This window comes from Ischnura elegans, chromosome 9, assembly GCF_921293095.1.
Source record: "Ischnura elegans chromosome 9, ioIscEleg1.1, whole genome shotgun sequence".
In the NCBI taxonomy this organism is placed as follows: domain Eukaryota; kingdom Metazoa; phylum Arthropoda; class Insecta; order Odonata; family Coenagrionidae; genus Ischnura; species Ischnura elegans.
In genome coordinates, this window is record NC_060254.1 from 3596260 (window position 1) to 3611443 (window position 15184).

General features: G+C 38.5%; 1 protein-coding gene across 1 annotated transcript in view; it reads left to right on the forward strand.

Annotated features, from left to right (window-relative positions):
- Positions 1 to 15184, forward strand: part of LOC124165205 (cytosolic phospholipase A2-like) — a 106253-nt gene that overhangs the window by 7258 nt on the left and 83811 nt on the right. The window contains exon 2 of the mRNA XM_046542483.1: positions 3545 to 3785. Within this exon, the coding sequence (XP_046398439.1) occupies positions 3667 to 3785 (119 nt within the window). The 5' untranslated portion in view covers positions 3545 to 3666. The remainder of the gene's footprint in view (positions 1 to 3544; positions 3786 to 15184) is intronic.

The following is a 15184-nucleotide window of genomic DNA, read 5'->3' on the forward strand; positions in this document are numbered from 1 at the left end:
TAATAAGTTCAAATAAAACTTTCTTAAACTTAGCACGCGACTTTATTAATTTTTTATTGCGATAAAAGTAAAGGTAGTTCAAGATATCTTTTGCGCCCACCCCCTCGAGTTTTTTTGTGTCCGCTACTAGACGTATAACGGAATTTGGCTGATAGAGAAGTACGGCATTTCCTACGAGGAGTGGCTAAAAGTAGGCTTCTAAATATGCTCCCAATGATTATGACGATGGTTCTGATGCGTTTGGGCGCCCTTTCACCACTAGAGCGGGGGGAGAGCCCATTTGAGAAGCTTGCGGAGAGGGTGAACATTTTTTTGCCAAGAAAATGGGACAGGTCGTTTTGTGAAGACATAACGGATAAAATCGCCCGCGGCACATTCGGACACCCGTGTAAACATATCTCCTCGGCTTTTCCCTCTCTCATGGGTTTCTCGACAGAGATGAATGCACCTGGAATGAATGAATGGCCGTGTAGACTTCCCTAACGTGTTTCACTTTTTTGCCGAAGAGTAATACCAAGGGGGCGACATACCCATAAGGATAATGCGTATAGGTTTTGATACATCAGCGCCATCTATGCCAGTGGTCCAATGCTGCCGCGAAGTTTGAATGCACATCTCGGCGCGTGTTTCAATTTTTTTACGCGTCACGATAGAGCGTGCTATTCAGGCCTAATAATGATACTGCAATTGCGAGAAACTTAAAAGCAGCGAATGTAGGAAAATCTTCCTGAAGAACTTCCCCAGGTTACTGAAGCAGTAACCATAATACAAGATTAATGTACAAAGTCAACTGGCGATCTGGTGGTTGGTAAGAATAATGATCTCGGAAACTTACTTCAGTGGACATTAGTATTTATTGATACAATAACTGGCAAAAGAAATACAACAATAACAATTTCAATATGACATACTAGAGATGAAATCTGAGGAAATTAACCATTCTACAAGCACATGAGATGCACAAGCAACAAATATCAATGACAACATGAGACGAGCAGCCTTTGCGTAATAGGAGAAAGATTCCATTACTTAAGTAAACACTCCACACTCCACAGACAAAGAGGGTGACCCAATTTTCCTTGAGGTAGATGTATCTTGCAATAGCTCTGGTACAGGGAAAATGATGCTAATCCTGAAACCATAGACCATAACAATACTTCACTAGAAATAAGCATGCAAGTTTGGATATCATTTCATGGAAGATAATTATTTAATTATGAAAGGAGGACATTATTTCGTAGGAAGTTGTTCATGATGAGTACCCATTAAGATATACAACATATCTTGGCAGAGGAGTCTTAAAATGAAAGGTTCTTATAAGTTAATATCCATCACTTATACGAAAGAAAGTATTCCAAAAGTAGAAAACGAGAAAAGTGAAGAATATTTTATACCAATGTAGTAGAAATTAAGTTCTTACTTCAAAATGAAAGAGATTAAAGTTTTAAGAAATGTAAACATCGTAGAACACTTAATGAATAATGCCCAATTAATGACAATTAAACAGTTGAAAGGACAGAGTTGAAATAGCAAATTACATACATAACCAACAAAATGATTATCATTAAACAAACGAAAGCATAGCACTAGCGATTAACGAGTAGTTTGAACACTAGAAAAACTGCTAGTACAATGAAAAACATATTGAAATATAAGGAATACAAGACACCATAAAATTTTGAAAACATGAGAAAAGGTTAGCTAATCACAGGCTGAAATCAAAATGGAATAATGAAGGAAACAGAATTACTCACATTTTCATCACCAAATACATTTCATACCCACGCAATTTAGCAATAACCAAGATCATTGAGACTCGTATCCTTCATCGAGCACATTCCAAAATCGTAAGGGACACTGTAAGCAATAAAAAAAAGTCTGCAGTTAACACTAATGACTATCAATAAGCCTCAATATCACGTTTGTTTACATCGAGATTCAATATGGCAGCCCCCAGTTCATTACTGCTCAGAAAAACAGGCTACACCAGCGCCTCTATGTTGGGTAGGCCGTTGGACCACTGGGGCTCCGGAAAAATCGAATCGAAAGAGGTTTTCTATACGATATATCGCAGTTCTGTCGGCCCCTTGGTAATACCATCGCTGGCGTGCCATAATCCGCCTTTCTTACCAATGAATCCAAGTGATGAAATTATAGGCGATGATTTTGCGAACAGCTTTTTCCGAATAGCAGCCGCATATTGTAAATGTGGTAAGAAAGAGGAAATATAATTTGAGCCTTAAAAAAGTCTGGAAGGAGAAATTGAAAAATTAATAAGTCCATAATTATTTGTTATTAACCTTTTATCCGCCGACCAACATCATCTTTTATGAAATTTTAGTTTCTCTGATACCTGACAATCTCTGATATTTCCATCCTCTCACTAGTCAAAATGTCAGTATTGGATGTCTTATTTCTTTGGGATTATCGGTTAAATTTTACCTAGTTTTTTTTAGTCAGCCAATTTCATCACTTTTAATTATTTAGTTACTTTTTCACCGTCTATCTTTCCAATGCTTTGATCAATTCACCTCCCATCTCCACCCCTTAGGTTTTACAATCCTAATTGGTTATTCACTTTCACCAAATGTTTTCAAGTGAACTAATAGTCTGTTCAATGAGCATTTTGTAATGGAGACTGGCCATTGCATGATGATTCATATTACACTTTCCTTTATCTCTATAGTCTTCTGCTATAGTATTTCCTATTTAACCGCAAACACTTTTTGATCGTTAATTTGTAAGTATATGCGTGTGAGTTGAGAACAGCTTTATACGTATCCTAATGTTATTCAGAACAGTACTTGCCATTTACTTTCTTCCATACATCAACTGCTTGTAAAAAATGGTCTGTTATTTTCCGTGGATAATCCTTTTTTCAAAATTGAGGGCTGTATTGGAATGGATTTGTTCGCAGATCTCCAAAATGACCTTTACAATACATTGCTTCACATTACAGCGCAGGTTTAGGTTTCAAGTTTTCGTTTCTGGAATCGAGGAATGGGAAAATAAACTTCATCATCGTACTACTTCAGTGTTTTCCGTTTTTTATTCCTGATGACGCGGTGGAAATCCGGAAACCTCGATAGCAATTAATACTCATCGCGGAAGCCTTCCCAAGATCTTATTTCGTACTTAGTATTCATACATCATTTTTTCCGGACAATGATTTCAATGAAATGTGACCTTGTTGATGATAGGTGTGTTAAATCTACGGTCGTTTCTTTTTCCGTGTACTAAAATTCCTTTTTATAAAAAAATCACATTTGAATCTTGGTATAGTTACCTCCCACACTAAATGGAATTATTTTTAGGAGTTTTCCTGGACTTCAATATTGTAAAACGCGATGCTTCGCTTAAAATACAACCTACAATATATGTTTTTGAATGCAAATTCATCCGTTGAAGGATGACCACACCACCATTTCCCACTGATCATTTCTCGTTTCCCGGCAACCTGTGCTGTCACGTGGGGCGTGGTCAATGACGCTGCGTTTGTTGCTCTCCTTCCAGACTTGACCGCTTCCTTTTGCTTCCTCCGCAGTGCCTCCTGAGCAGTCATCTCGCCTGGTCGAGGCTTGAAGCCACGAGAGAGGACTCACCGGGAACACATCGAACAGTAGTTGTTCACCGCAAAGAGGGATAGATTCGTGCGTGAAAACAGAAATGGATCAACGGTCGCTTCCGAGGGACGGCCTTCTGCCCAGGCAGATCCAGAAGCTGAAGAGGGTGGAGCTGCTGGGAAATCTGCCGCGATCCACCAGCAAGATGTGGGAAATGGACCGGTGAGTACGATCCACTCATCTTTCTACTTCCTCTTACAATTAAGGGTGCTTTCCAATCGCCTATCTACGCTCATCTGTTTTAACCCTTAATCAGTGACGTGCAATTCTTGTTACACCACCAGTGACGTGCGGTCTGGGAGACCGCAATAAAACAAAAATTCATAAAACGTTGCGAAGTCTTTTCTATTGCTGAGTTTAATGTTTCTTTGACTTCTCAACTATTATAAAACTTATATTTAATATTATGCATTCCCAATACGAACCAACTTTTTCAGTAAAAATTGTTATTTGAAACAGGATAAAAAAAAAACTGATATAAAAAATACTTGAGTTGTTATTATTATCGTACTTTTTTTAATCAAACTTAATCGCACTTAATTATACACGTTATGCAACTAAAAATGCTTCCATACATATAAATAATTATTATTATTCTCTAAAAGTCACCAAGAATTTTAGAAAAACTGTTTGAATTATTTCCACCGGAGCAATACGTTTATCGGTTTTTCCAATTTTGTGACGTGAGGTCTCACGGACCGCTACTAAAATTAAGTTGCGAATTTTCAGAAATAAACAATAGGAACGTTAAATTTTAAGAGTGATTTCAAGAGTCCTTATTATAATAATAGCAATTTTGAAAATATTCATAATTTTAGAAACGCAGCGATCTCTCAGACCGCACGTCAGCGGATAAGGGTCGAACTGTTTAGCTCAGAGCGTGTTCCAATCGCAGCTGTGACGTCATCTGCGCCAATCAGATGGGAACACATCCTGCACCGTTGTTCGTCTGCGCAAATATGACAAAACTTGTGATGGCGGGAACGAATATTGCTGACGGAAAATGAATTCCGCCATCTCAAAGATAAATATGATGATAATTTGAGAATAATAAACAGTAATTTGATCTATATGTTTTAGATAAGTTTCATTGACCTAGTAACTTGGGAAAGGTAATATTTTCTTCGTCAAACATAATGACTGAGTTAACATGAACAAAGGACGATAGCAAGAGGAGGCTACTAGATTTTCTAGAGTAATTCAAAAACCATCTGATTGCCAAGACCTACAAGATGCCTTACGTCAGACATCGAATTGGTGTAATGTCTGGAATCTTGCATTAAACCCAGATAAATGTAGTGTGATGTCCATTTCCCTAAAGAAGATAACTCATCAATTTGACTACAGTATTTTTAATCACTCGCTGAAACGTGTATCAACATCTAAGGACCTAGGCATTATCACTGATGATAAATTAAATTTTTCTCCACACATACAATCCATCAAGTCTAAAGCAATGTCCCTCTTAGGACTCCTGTTCCGTTTCACTAAAATTAAAGACCCCCAGGCACTTCGAACTTTTTTTTCATCTATCATTCTTCCAATTCTTACCTACTCTTGTCCCATTTGGTCTATCTCTTCACAAACCAACCTCTCATCCCTGGACTGTGTAAGCAATTTCTTTGCCAATATAGTAAAAAATAGAATACCGCATTTACGCAACATGTCCACTCATGCTATTCTCTCCTCCCTCTTCATCCCTAATCTCACTACCCATAGACTCACAGCTGATTTAAAACTTATTTATAAGATTCTCAATTCCACCATCGACTGCCCAGCATTGCTCTCTTTTATCAATTTTAAAGTTCCACCCCGCCCTACCCATTCTCATCCCCTAATCCACATGCCCATTCCGAGACTTTCACTCACTAAACGTTCGTTTTTCTACCGCATTACTTCTGTGTTGAACTCACTCCCTCCACACATCGACCCCTTTGCACTTCCATTGAAATCCTTCATAAGCCTTTCCCTATCCTATCTGTCACCGAAGTAGTCTGTCACTGCAGTTTCTTGTTGTCCTTTTGTTTTTGTAAATGTAATTATTGTTTTCTACATGTTATATTGCGTCTTCGTCCTCTAATTTATGTATTGTTACCTGGCCACTATAAAATGGCATATGCTGTATGTGGTTATATTTCTTTAAAATAAAAAAAAAAAAAAAATAAAAATAATTGTCCTTATAAAAAAATTGAAAATGTAAGTTAAACTAAATCTTTATATTGCCTAGATTCTAAGCAGATTTATTGCATTAACTTACATAGATAGCGGGTGTGTTATATACAAAACTTCCTTTGACGTTCATGTGGCGTTAATTGCATTCAATTAATTGCAATTCAGTACCGCAAAATTACTATAGAATAGGCAGATTTATAATGCGGTTGTAAAATTTTTTACGGCTTTACTTGCGTGATATGGATGTAAGTTGTATATATGTATCTCAATCCAGAAATGCGAAATAAAGTATAACTGCCGGCACTGTAGTGGTACGGGGAGGTAATTATTAATTAAGTAGCGATAGTTGCATTATTTTCTTTCAATTAATACTCACTAGTGATTTTACTAAATACAAAATGAAATACGACGAACAATTATCATCTTTCTTCATTAGTGATGTGGCGAAGGTCAGTCAAGGTCATCACCCAAAATAGAGTCATTTTCAGACAAATTACTTGTTTTATCTATATTAAACATGTGCTTCCACTGTGAAAATTATACATCATGTGTCGCCGGTGACCGATCGGGCTCAAATCGGTCACTCACGATTAAAAATTGAGCTCCAAGTCTTATTAAATGCAAAGATAAGATTAAAAATCGGTTATTCAAATACTAGTTCCGATTTTTATTCTGGGAGATGCCTGTTATTTTTTTATCGCCCGCTTCTACTCTGTATTTTGTCTCTGAATGGGAAGAGGGTGGAAAGCAAAAGATGGAATGAGTTTTCATTGTACGTGAATTCAGACAGGGGTGCCGACTTATAAATAATATTTGGGGGCCCATGCTTGGGGTTTTTCCCCGGGAAATTTTATAAATAGTGAGTTTTAAAGTTTTCTTTAGCATTTTAGAAGAGTGATAAGATCAAAATTAGAAACCTGAAAACTCGACTCTTGATGACTCGACACTCCGGGGAAAATCTACAAGCCTGACACATCTTTTCCATAACGAATTTTTGAGGGGGCTCGGACCTCCTCAGGCCCCCCTCCATGTCGGCGCCACTGAATTCAGATGCAGGATCCTTTGTGTGTCTGGTTTAGAGACCTTCTGTCCCTATCGAAGATTTCCTTGCATTTATATCCAACCTCTCCCCGATCCGATTGTGGCTAAAAAGCTTGCGCTCTTGTGATCAAGTTTTTTTCCGAAGTCGGTGGAATGCTCTGCTACCGCTGACCTCGGGGGTTATTAAGGGTCACTGAGAAAAAAATATTGGATATATAATGATAATAATTTGATAGAATCATGCGACTAAATCTCGGCCAAATCGGTATCGGCGATTTGATCAAATTATCAGCTTTGCGATCGATGTTTTTATTTTAACGATCAGAATTTTTGTAGTCGCAATCAATTGAAAACTGTATAAGCATTGTAATCAAGTGTAATTTAAGATAGCTGCGAGGAATTAATTTCCTATCGATTCATTTTCAATTGCTTTGGTTGGAATTTTACCTCTCACACAATTTATTTTTCCTTAAATGTAGTTTCAGTATTAATGCGTATTTAACCGAATTCCTTTTCTGCTTTCATTGGAATATTTGAGAATCGTCTGACCATCGAATTTAGCCGTTTTCGTTTCAAATTGCATACTGGGGGCGTGTGCCCCTCTGAAATTTGGGTGAAAAGTGGCGAAGCGATCCATGAGTCTTGCGCCGTTGAGGAGCGGCAGGAAAATCGGTGCGGCTGGCCTCAACTTTCACGCCTCTCATCCCTAGATGACGCGAGCCAATCACGGTGACTGACCATGAGACCTCGCTAATAGATTGATAGAGACCGGTTTTAGGTGGAAAAATCCATTTGCCCTCCCATCCCTGTTTTTTTGTCGGAAACCTCGTTTCTTGGCCTCCACGTTTTGCTTAGATAGCTGGATTTCTTTTGCAATACTCTTCCGTACTTTCCATAAAAATTGTTACCTACGATTCGTATTTAAAATATCATTTCTTATTTGGGGGAGATCCGAGTTTGTATTGGCTGAATTAAGTCTACCGATAAGAGTCAGAACTTTGCCTTACATGTCCTCGATACAGCTTTGATATTTAAACTCAAATTTCTATTTGTTACAGTGGATGTTGTCTGCAATGTATGCTGAACTTGTATTATTAATAATTATTTTAAATATTTAAAGAGTTAGATTTTGGACTTTGGATAATACCATTTTAAATGGTGATGAAAATTGTGGTATTTCCAAGTTTTATTAATGTTTTCAAAATATATGATGATCAATAGACGTGATGATCAATCTATTAGTGATCACTAGACAAATAAATTTCCTATGATCGATATGTTTTAATCATGGGAATGCATCGGAATTAAATTAAATCATGCATGGGAATGGAATTAAATCTCAAGGATAACATACGCTGTGTTTCATATTGTCTGGAGAGCTTGATCTTACAGTCGTGCACTGCGCTGGACCTGTGTTCGTTCGACTCGCAGTGCCTGAGGTCGCCCATTTACGGCCATTGCTCGCTTTCGCTTCATTTTGATTGTTTACTCTCGCGGCGTTAACTTTCTCGTGAAGTGTAAACTTCTCCCTGAGGCCATAAATACAATTTTCCCTTTTTATGGCGGTTGTGTTCCAAATTTATTGCGCGCTTGTACTTTTCATATCTTGTTGAAATTTTGTCTCCAACCCATTCAGTCAGTTTTTTGAAACGGGTTTTTGTTTACCGCAAAGCGAACCGGCAAACGTTGACGCGCACTTAGTTTTCATTCGTATTATTATAATTTGGTATATTTTTTGTTCTTACCGGCGTATAGTCCTTTGCTATTGGGAGGGCTAAAGCTCAAAATCAAATCAATACTTCTTCTTCTAGGGAAGCAATTGGCCAATTTTGGTCATTGTCTCTTGGCTCTTGTTCATTTATCCTCGGCGTACGATGTTTTGTAATTTGTATATCGTTGTCATTGGCATTGATATTAAAGTGGCGTGTGATTTTTGACCTCTGAAATACGTGTATAAAATTAATAGTCATGACAAACTAAAATTGAATTACTGTGTGAGAGAATCTGAAAATCCAAATTAAGTCTCCAACCTCCAAAATGAGATGCGGTACAGTTCCTCTTTGGTAGGAACGCTTAAATATGACATGCTAAGACATTGGAGATCAACAAGCTTAAGTCGCGGCTAATCTGATCATATTATTATAAAAAAGTAATTGCTTTTAAAATATTATATTGAGTTTTGCCCAAGAGATCCATTTTCACGATAAACTAACAAAATATTACTTTTCCTGTTTCATGATAGCTCTGGAAATCTCTAACAATTGAATGAAATTTCCGACATAGCTTATGTGGTGAATTAGGCCATAGTGAGCGGAGCGTAGTATTTATATATTTCAACCCATGAAATACCGTCTCAAACGAACCCCCTCCAAAAGTTTTTCGTGGCTACGGCCATGGTGGTTGAAATATTGGCTCAAGTCACTGCTAAGCGTTGGCCAGCGCTATACCGCATCGTTCAAATTCATAGTGGGTACCTTAAAAGCCCACATTCGCTCCGGTCGAAACGTTGAGGATTCGGGTTGGTTTGGTGACTAGTGTGTGTTTGCTTTCCGTCGCGTGGGCCCGGGTTCCATTCCCGGCGAATGCGTGGATTTTCAGAGACCGCCCGAATCCTGCCTATCGTCAGGAGTACGCTAATGTCGTCGCCGGGTTTCCCTCCACCACTCCTTCCTTACCCTAAGGCCCATAAGACCTTACCTATAGGTCGCCGCTACCAAAAATATTCAAAACTATCGAAACGTTGATTTGAGCGACGATTACTATTTGGAATTTCCCGGGCGATGGCCTCCATATCAGTTGCGTGGGAGAAGGTTTCTTTATTTGGAGTCAAATATTTGCGATGAAATGCTTGGAATCTCGTATCTACCAACTCCATAAAGAATCTTAACATCAGTGTGGTGGTGACGAAAAATCACTATCTTTGTCATACAGTTAGCGTATTGCTGGAAACTTCTTATCAACAGATTCCCTTCATTCGACTATCGATCATGAAATTGTCAGTTTTTTATTCATTGAATTTCACCAGAGTTGAGTCACGGCATTTTCCTGAACAGGTGTGTTTGGTAATTTCCCGTCCAGGGTGTGTTCGATCTACGGAACAAAGTCATCGCTCTTTTGGCTTAGTAAAGCGCACTTTTCCTGTATTGGGGTGAGGTCGATTTTGAAATGAGAACATGATGCGGTTACGTGGCCAGTAAGCGCTCATGCAAGGGGGATGTGAGCAGGGGTCAAGCGGTTACCCAAAGACGTGGCCAAGTAGACCCAAAACTCAGATTCCCCCTTAAAAAAGCCAAAGAAAATATTTACGTGAGCGTTTTTTTATTCTTTCAAGCTAAAGATTTAAACTAAAAAGCTCAACTTACAATCAAAATAACAATGTTTTCAGTTCTTCTAATTTCTTAGGAAATACAACCCTTTGACTTTATTACTGGTGATTTCGGAAATGCTCTTCGTTCGGTAACATATCGTGAAAAAAAGAACGGAATGCGACTGATTGAGCTGGCCCTCATAAATATCTTTATGAGTTGCCTTCCAACGATTGAGTTACCCCCTGATTTGTTAACGGCTGTTGATTCGACATTGTTGCCTTTTACAGATATATTCGGGATAAGCGGCTAATTATGTTTTTGAAATACCCCCTGAAAATGCTAAGTAGCGTTTTTTTGTTGTGTGGCAATAAATAAATAAAAATTAAAAGATAAAATCACGAAATAAGCGTAAAGGTCAAGTTTTCGTTCCATTGAGGGTGTTGCGTTTCTACTGAAGTCTTTCGAATGTTTTCTCAAAACTCGGAAAGAGCCAGAGGTTTTGGGAGGAATAACGCAATCCCGTCGGCTTCCTACGGGAAGAGTGTCGAGTCCTTGGGGGCAGACACGACAAGGAATTCCGTTAACCGCTTGAGGCGCTGTGACGGAAGTCATCGCCTTGCATATATCCTCTTGGTCTCCGTCAGCTGCTCAAATACTTCCGATTTCGCCCAGGTTGAATACTCTGAGAGTGAAACCCTGTTTTATCTTAACTTGCCGTGACTATCCTAAGGGGCACCAAGTTACGTCACCGCCGGGATTCGAGCCCGCACCCACTGGGTAGGAAGTCAACACCCTAATTACCACTCCAACCCGAATCTCACCAAACGATAAGTCATTTATTAATGAGTCTGTAGCAGTTTAATTTCTACGTTCCGATTTGCTTAGAGGAACATGAACACTGCTGCGCTTTCGTTTAACCTGATTATGTTCTCATATTTAATATACCTTTTACCGCTCACGCAATTTTGAAAATGCGCAGGTTAAACAAATGCGCACGTAAAATGTAACCCCTCTAACCACACTAAAAATACGTATGCCTTATAAATGAAGTATGTATAATGGCGTCCAAGAAACATGACAGGACGTAGAATTTGAGTTTTTAGCCTTGATTCGCTTATAAATTTGTAAAGCATTTAAGTTTTAAAAGACTCGATTCCCAATGGACAGATTTTGTTTTGAATGAATATTGATGAGTATTTTTTTTACCAATATCGGTTACTGATTGATAGTGACGTGTTCCGCCAAGACAAAGGTTCAACGAAACACATTCGAGTGCAATTTTTGTAATCTTTCGTAATATTTCTCCAAATTTTTCACCGAATACAGCATTAGTTTTACGTTATCAATGTGAAAGTGGCAAGTCATTTTTGCTCACATATTTTCACAAATTAAATGGCCTAAAATTTTTATCAAATTATTAACTTAATTTTTTAAAGCAAATAAGAAACCTATCGGATTGAATTGTTTCAGAGGATTCCGAAAATGGCATTTTAAATTTTGCGTCGCAAGCTGCAGGTTTTTTCATAACTGGCGGAATTTTGAAAGTGAAAATAATAAATGTTTCCTTTTTCGCTGCGCAGTTGGAATATGTGGAGTATTGATGCTGAAAACACAACTCACCCTTCCTTGCGGAGTATTTTAAAAAGTCGTTTTTTCCATCCCGCAGCATTTGAGTGTGTAGCAAAAGTTCAACTTTGATCACAATGATTTTCCCTATTATTTTGGCCTTCGTGAGTATTTGGTGCCATTAGAGGGGTCGATAAACTCCTTGTCGTTCGAATGGATGTGATTTCGTTGGCAGTTTGATCGCATGACGAATGCCATTTAGCCGGCACAGGAGAAACTTGAGCAAGAATTTCGCTTCATAACAACGGCCGTAATTCGTCTGCCTCTCAAACGACGGCCGTGTTGATGGCGAAATATTTCGTGGCAAAGGAAGATTAATTTTTTTAAATTCATGCTTCTCCCTTTTTGGTAATTGGAAGATTACAATGAATATACTTTACGATGGCTCTGAAGGAAACGAGTCGCCCATTCACATTAATTGCAACGTGAAAATATTTCCCGTGACCGGAAAATTGAACCATGCATAATATTCATTTTTAAATATGGATAAGCTTTCAGAGCAACTGCGCATACAATTAAATTGCGGAATTTTAAGAAAAAAATGGTTCAAAATGGTGAGTTTTACGGCTTTCTGAGGGATATTTTTATTAATCCTTACACTATTCTTTTAGTAATATCAATCCAATTAAGTAAAAAGGATTAAACTTGAAAAGATCTCTGAGCTCTGGGGGGAGGGGGGTTTATCCCCCAAAAAACCCCCTCGCTGCGCCACTGGTATGAAACACACTTATAATCAATTTAAGTCAGAGACAAACGTGCAACACTGGGAAAATGGAAATTTTAGCTAAAAACAAGAGCCGTCCCAATAGTACTTTATGCTCTCACCGTATAGCGTTAAAGGAAGTACGTCATTTGCTCGCCATCTTTTTACAGATATCAACACTTATGTGTAAAATGCCGCACCTAAATAACAATTAATGGGCACGCATTACGATAAAAGAAAGCATTTGAATTTATTTTTCACAAAAAGTTATAAAATATCTGTTCAATAATTACATGGCATGTGTGTACAAAAATCGGAATATCGATACCTTTCCTCTGCCCCGGAAAATTATCTTAAAGATCAATAAAATCTCGGTACATAAATAAGTTATTTGGTGAAAAGTGAATAAGAAGAATATCTGAATTACTTTGATCAAGATAAAAGTAAATAAACTCAAGTAAACTTCAAATTCTTGGGTTGTATCATGCGACTGTTTAACATCCTGCGATTTGCCTCATAAGTGACCACAAATATGCCCGTGGCTAATATCACCTCTGCAATGAAGGGTGGCAAATGATAATGACTTTCTTTTTCAGAGATACTTATGCCTAATGCCATTCAGTAACATTGTTTTCGCGATTAGTTGCAGAAAATATTTTGGCATTTTAATCTCGAAATGAAAGTACCTTATTAATTTTTGGTTTAAGGTTACTTTTCTCTTCAGAAAACGACAACCTGAGGTGACTTGCGTGTGCTTTTTCTCATCGCTGTTATTTTGTTTTTCTTTTGTTTACAAAATATGCATTAACGAAAGCGACCTTATCTAGTGGCGTTTTAGCATTGCATTAACGCACTAATATTGCAATTTGTGGTATTGGTACGATATTAACAATTGCTAATGAAGTGAATTAGTTAGGAAATGGTACAGAGCCTACTAGAAGACTTTTTGCTTGCAGCCATAGTAAAATAGACTTCCTAACGCCTCAGGATCTAAGTGATGCTGGTTTGAATCGAGATGCGTTTGATTTTGATTGTACATAACTGGATAACGGAGATCCAACGATAACTCTCCTGTGCAAATATTATCCAATTTGAAATATTGATCTTATGCTACGTAATTTTCTTTCTAGAACACCAATTTTCCGGCAATTTTCTGCAGCGGGAAACCATCACGGTGTCAGAGCGTCATGAGAAAAAAGCGGAGTGGGTCAAAGAGTTGCGCCCGCCTTGAGCGTCCCGAGTTCACACCCCATTACGTGCAAACAGAGTTCCTTCCAACTCCAAATCGCCTTGAAGAGCGGCCGCAATTCCTGCTCTGGACTCAATTTAGCGGTTCGTGGAAACCCCATTCAGAGGAAAAGGCGGCGAGAGATTGTCCGGAGCGGCATTAAATTGATCGAATCAGAAGGGTCGCAGTTGTGTGGGGAAATTCAGTGGCCTGAGGCACGGCGTCCGTCCTCTCGAAGGTCCTGCAGACGGATTTCCGTTCAATTTTAAAAGCGAAAGTGCAGACGCATGCAATGAAGCGACATGGAGGGGCATTTTGCATTCGCCCCGTGATTCATGCCTTCCTGGACGTCGGGCGAGGTTTTTCCTTCGGATAAATCACGCCGTTGTGTTATATGGGATCGTACGTTCTAGATTCGAATAAGGCACTGGGAAAAGGTTAACGTCTTTATCACTGACTTTTATGCGGCATAAATTTTAAGGAGTAAGTATCATATTTCCGCGGCAGGTAATTTAAAAAGTCATATTTCAGTCACCGCAAGTTAAGTTATTCAGTCTGATAGGGGTAGGTGTGCGCTTTGAAATGATTGCTCTGTAATCCTAAATCAATCGGAAGAGAATATTTCGCACTAGTTCGCAAGTTTCTTCACCGATCGCTGTTACAGCTAGGTAAATATAAAATGTACAGCAGATAAGCATAAGAATCAATCATGTTGAGATCGATTATTAACACATATCAATTCTCACATTAAGGATGTATTTGACGTTTCGGGTCATTGAACACCCACCTTTTGAGGTATTCTCCTTAGGACGAAGTTTCACTTCCACTTGACTGGTCATGTGTATTTTTTGCGCGTCTAAATCGCGATAAACGTATTTATTTTTTTTTAATTTTCAGGGAATGTATAACAGACAGATGAGTCAATGTTTTGATGTAATAGAAGGGATTACACTACCAAATATTATGCTTGATTTATAAAGCAATGGGTGTAAGGAAGCCTCTCACCAAATTTTACCATTGAGCGCAGAATAATTTCGCCCCTAGAAGAGTTTGAAGTTTCAACTTGAATTCCACGTCAAAAACGTATTTCTCGGGCGACGCCATGTTGATGACGTGTGAACCTCATGATATCCGCATTGCTTGCATAAGAAGTGCATTATCGTAGGCGTTATTTCGAGTATAAATAAATGGTAGATGAAACGGAGAATTTTAAATGAGTGGGAGGAAACCATACGTGTACTGTTGTGAGCCTAATGTGAATCTACCTCTCGTTAAACACAAGAAAAGTATTATTTTTTTGTGCCAAACGACCCAGACCGAGGAAGGCGGTGGTACGACGCTGCACGGAGACAGCATATTCCTTCAGAGATGGGCTGTTATAGAATTTGTGAGGGTCATTTTAATGTAAGTCTCTTCTGCTTCTCAATGGGATTTAGTTTCCTTAACTCCTTTCGTTGTCTTTGGCCGCACTTCGCAAAATTTC